This window comes from Daucus carota, chromosome 4, assembly GCF_001625215.2.
Source record: "Daucus carota subsp. sativus chromosome 4, DH1 v3.0, whole genome shotgun sequence".
NCBI lineage: Eukaryota > Viridiplantae > Streptophyta > Magnoliopsida > Apiales > Apiaceae > Daucus > Daucus carota.
Window position 1 is genome coordinate 11,964,978 of NC_030384.2, and position 5,256 is coordinate 11,970,233.

General features: G+C 36.7%; 1 protein-coding gene across 1 annotated transcript; it reads right to left on the reverse strand.

Moving 5' to 3' along the window:
* Positions 1-1,632: 1,632 nt before the first annotated feature.
* On the reverse strand, positions 1,633-4,437 carry LOC135152181 (uncharacterized). The gene is made up of 6 exons (XM_064092015.1): positions 4,327-4,437; positions 3,838-3,996; positions 3,500-3,767; positions 2,268-3,055; positions 2,016-2,073; positions 1,633-1,916 (listed from the first exon to the last, which is right to left on the reverse strand). The coding sequence occupies exons 1-6, from the start codon at positions 4,435-4,437 to the stop codon at positions 1,633-1,635; spliced, it is 1,668 nt and encodes a 555-aa protein (XP_063948085.1).
* Between the last annotated feature and the right edge of the window lie 819 nt (positions 4,438-5,256).

A 5,256-nucleotide genomic window follows, 5' to 3' on the forward strand; every position in this document is an offset into this window, starting at 1 on the left:
TTAGCAGCATAGGCCAAGAAGATTCTTATGGCTTCCAATCTTGCAACTGGTGCAAATGTCTCATCAAAATCAATTCCCTCAGATTGAGAGTATCCTTTAGCCACAAGCCTTGCTTTGTTTCTGGTGACAACTCCATTCTCATCCATTTTGTTTCTGAATACCCACCTTGTGCCTACAATTGTTCTATTTTTAGGCTTGGGTACCAGCTTCCATACTTTGTTTCTCTCAAATTGATTTAATTCTTCTTGCATAGCAAGAACCCAATCAGCATCTTTGAGAGCATCTTCTATTACATTAGGCTCATCCTGTGAAAGAAATGCACTGCATAAACTCTCATCTTGAGTAGCTCTTCTTGTTTGTACAGATGCATTTGCATCTCCAATAATTAATTCAAAAGGATGATCCCTTGTCCACTTTCTCTGAGGTGGAAGTGATTGTCTTGATGATGTAGCTTCATTGTTATAGTTCAGATTTCCATGTTGAAAAGCTCCCCCTAAATTTGACATCTCATTATTTCTGGATTGATTGAAATTTTGAGACATTCTTTCAACTGATGATTCTTGAGGGGTTTCAACTGATGCTTCCAAAGTGGTTTCAACTGATGCTTCAGTTGAGGTTCCAATGGCAGTTGTCTCCTGTACTGAGATCTCACCAGTTGGAATATTATCTCCAGGATTAATTCCAGCATTCTGAACAGAATCATCATAATCATCATCACTGTCATATAAATCACCTTCACCTTCATTCTCAAATCAGAGATTGTCATGAAATCCTTTATCTGTCAATCCTTGGATCTTTTTATCATCAAAAACTACATGAATTGATTCCAAAACAATGTTGGTTCTCAGATTGTATACTCTAAATGATTTTTCATTAGAATATCCAAGAAAGATAGCTTCATCTGCTTTGGCTTCAGATTTTCCAAGATTTTCACCTTGATTCCTTAGAACATAGCACTTGCATCCAAATACATGAAGAAAGCTAATTGTTGGCTTCTTTCCTTTGAAGAGTTGAAAAGGAGTTAGATTGTGGGGTTTCGTAATTAGAGAAATGTTCTGAGTGAAGCAAGCAGTGTTCACAGCTTCAGCCCAAAAATAGGTTGGAAGTTGTGCTTCATTATTCATGGTTCTTGCAGCCTCAATGAGAGTTCTGTTTTTCCTTTCTACTACTCCTATTTTTTGTGGAGTTCTTGGTGCAAAGAACTCATAGATAATTCCCTTATCTTCACAAAATTCTTTCATCACAGAATTCTTGAATTCAGTCCCATTATCACTTCTTATTCTTCAACTTTGACATCTGGATTGTTGTTTAATGCCTTGATATGATTGATGATGATTTTCCCAGCTTCATCCTTAGAATGCAGGAAGAAAGTCCAAGTAAATTTTGAAAAATCATCAACAATCACTAGACAGTATTTCTTCTTTGAAATGGACATTATATTGAATGGTCCAAACAAATCTATATGCAAGAGCTGAAGAGGTTTCGCAATTGATGAAAGAGATTTGCTTTTGAAAGAGCTTCTCTTTTGCTTTCCTTGCTGGCAAGCTCCACACAGACCATCTTTGGAGAATTCCAGCTTTGGTATTCCTCTTACCAAATCCTTCTTGACTAACTCATTTGATGCCTTGAAATTTAAATGAGACAATCTTTTGTGCCATAGCCAACTGTCATCTGAGCTTGCTTTGCTGAGAAACAAGTGATTGATTCAGACTTGACAGAATTGAAGTCAGCTACATACACATTTCCTTTTCTTTGTCCAATTAGTACCACATTGCTGTCATCTCCTTTGGTGACAACACAGGCTGCAGGAGTGAAATTGACCTTGTATCCTTTGTCACAGAGTTGACTAATGCTCAGCAAATTATTCTTAAGACCAGACACCAATGCAACTTCATCTATGATGACATTCTCTTTTGCTATCAAGCCATATCCCATAGTATATACTTTGCTGTCATCTCCAAAGTTAATGCTAGGGCCAGCTTTCTCTACAAACTTTGTGAGCAGGGAAGAATCACCAGTCATGTGCCTGTAGCATTTACTATCTAAGTACCACAAATTCTTCTTATGGTTTCCCTGCACACATTTCCAAGAACAGATCAAGTTGATTTTGGTACCCAAATTGCTTTGGGTCCAGATTTGTTAGTCTTAACAGCTTTTCCTTCATTCTCAACTTTTCTTTTGGATTGAAGTGGTTCAATCTTTGGTTTTGGTTGAGAAATTGGAATTTCAACATTGCTTTTAAACACAGGCATTTGAGGCATGCATACATTGTTTATGCCATGAAGATTTGAATGGAATTGAGGCATATTAAAAGCATTGAAATATGGATTGAACATATATGGCATGCCAGCTTGAGAGTAAGAGTTGTGAGGCAATAAACCAGGCATCATGTTCATAGCAGGCAGGTTCATGTGAGGAACAGATGGCATATGAATAGGTAATGGTAAATTAGGAGCAATCACAGTTTTACAATTAGCAGATAAATGATTTACACTACCACATTTGCTAAAAGTTTTCCTAGGAGCACTAGCATTGGGTGTGTAATTAGTGTGCTTATTGACTCCAATCTTACCATTCCTATTTCCCTTTTTCTTTTTAGTCTCTTCTGATTTAGACTCACTAGCATCCAATTTCTTCTTAGTCTTGTTACTAGAGTTATGAATGTTGTTAACACTCTCACTAGTTTCAGAGGAATTATTCTCACCTTTGACAAAGTTCTTCTTAACAGGACCATATTTCTTGTTGAGCTTCTTGAGAGTTTTCTTGTCAACTGATGAATTTTTGCTCAACTGATGACTTTCATCAGTTGAAGCTTTAGTTTTCAACTGATGATCATCATCAGTATTTTCATCACTTGAATTGTCCTCTGAGATCTCAAGAGCTTTCTTGTCTCTTTTCAATTCATTCACAACAAAGGTTTCTCTACCTTGCATGTTGATGATATTAGTGGAAACATCTCTCCCTGATTTCCATTTAGCAATTATTTCTTGTTCCTTTTCAAACTGTTTTCTAATGATCTCTTCTCTTTTTAAAACAACCAAAAGATCATCTTTGGCTGTCTTACATTCAATTTTCAGTTTCTCAAACTCAATAAATTGAGTTTCTAGAGCACTGTTTCTATCACTAAGAAAGGTGTTAGCTTCCTTAATTCTACAATTTTCCTTAGTGAGAGATTTCAAAGAGACATGCAAGTGATATAATTCAGTAGACATTTCATTGATAGTAGCATTGCATTCATCTTTAGTTAACTCTACTAAGTTTGTAGTGAATACCTGACTATTGCTTCCAGTGTTTTCTTCTTGATCTGTGGAGTTGGCCATTAGAGCAAGATTGACAAACTCCTCCTCTTCATCAGAGTCATCCCCAGCTGCCCAATCATCCTTTGTAATGAATGCTCTTTCTTTTTGCTTGAGAAGTTCATAATATTTCTTTTTGTAGTCCATGTGTTCACTGGACCTCTTCTCAGCTTTTGGATTTCTGCATTCATTTGCAAAGTGACCTGCATTTCCACAGTTGAAGCACTTAAATTTGGATCTATCCACCATGCTTCTGTCAGGCTTGGAAATGCTCTTAAATGATTTAGCAGGATTGAAATTCTTCTTGAATTTCAGTTTGGAGAATCTTCTTGATAGGAAGGCCAAGTGCTCATCAATCCCATCACTTGCTTCACCAGAATCAGCTATATCTTTTCCTTTACCCTTGCTTGATTCTGAGTTCTCTTCGTTGACCAACTTCTCCGTTTCTTCAACTTGAGATTTTCCCTTATCCTTGACTGTTTCATCAAGAGATGCAACTAAATCCACAGATGAATACCCTTTTTTTTTGGCTTTTCTCTACCTTTTCATCTTGTTCCATTTCAAGCTCATAGGTCTTCAAAGTTCCATACAGTCTCTCAAGAGTGTAATCCTTAAATTCTTGAGTGTTTCTAAGAGAGACTGTCATGGGTTTCCATTCTTTGGGAAGAGCTCTCAAGAACTTCAAGTTTGAATCTTTAACCTGATATATTCTTCCAAAAAGTTTCAGACCATTTAACAGTTTTTGAAATTGGTTAAATGTGTCACTCAAACTTTTACCAGCCTTGAAATGGAATGACTCATATTGTTGAATTAGCAATTTCATTTTGTTTTCTCTCACTTGCTCATTCCCTTCACAGATGGTCCTGATGGTGTCCCAAACCTCTTTGGCACTTGTGCAGCTGATAACACTATCAATCATTTCTTGATCCAAACCATTAAACAAAAGGTTCATGGTTTTCTTGTCCTTGTGCACTTCTTCAGTATCTTCTTGATAGTATTCATGGATCGGTTTTGGAATCATTTTGCCTACCATGTCTTCACCATCAGCTCCAATACTAGTGCAGACCTTCATGGGAACATGAGGTCCTTTCTCAATGCAGTTCACATAACTCTCATCAATGGACAGCAAATGCAGGTGCATTCTCACTTTCCAGTGAAAGTTGTTATCTTTGTCAAGAACAGGAATCTTCACTCCAGCATCCTTCTTTCCCATCTTTCTCTAGCAGTGTTGACCTTTTTCCCTGTTTGTTGGGAACCTAGCTCTGATACCAATTGTTATTTTACACTAACTATAAGAAAGATTGTAGAAGAGGGGGGGGGGGTTGAATACAATCTTTTACAAAATAAAAGATTCAAGAACACAAACACTTTAAAAACAACAAAACAGAAAAACACCAAGTATTAAAAATACGGGTGGATTGAATGATCCACCCGTGAGATTTTATATTGAAAAATCTGTGGATTGATTACAATTCGCACAGCTGCAGGTTCATCACTTGAACAGTTTCTAACTCTCATATTTTCTCTCAAGTTTTTCGAACACTTTCAACTGATGCTACTAACTTGGTTTTATACTCCAAGTTTTACAAAGCTTTTTAACTAGAATACAAATTGCACTCTAATCTAAACAATGCTGCACATCTTTGTCTTATGCATGCTTTCTGAGATGTCTTCATCTTTGACCATCATCTTGATTTGATCCAGATTGCATTGCATGAGATAAGAATGTTTCTGCTTCTTCTTTATTTTCCTAATCAGGCTTCCATGTCTATTTTAGTGTAATTCGATCCATGTGATTTGTCAGGCTTAAGCTCTAGTCACTTTCAACTGCTCTTGGCTTCATCAGTTGAAAGTTCTAGTTAATTTCAACTACTCTTGACTTCAGTTGAATGCTCTTTCATCAGTTGAACGAATTACAGACTTCATCAGTTGAATGTTGTTCCAGTCTCATCAGTTGAAT

Bases quoted from the DNA above. Each gene is read 5' to 3' on its own strand.
- LOC135152181 (XM_064092015.1), bottom strand. From the start codon at position 4,437: ATGCACCTGCATTTGCTGTCCATTGATGAGAGTTATGTGAACTGCATT. The intron at 3,056-3,499 runs GTCACTTTGCAA...AATGTAAGACAG, and splicing joins CTTCAACTGTGGAAATGCAG to CCAAAGATGATCTTTTGGTT. The intron at 2,074-2,267 runs GTATGCATGCCT...AAATGTGTGCAG, and splicing joins ATCTTCATGGCATAAACAAT to GGAAACCATAAGAAGAATTT.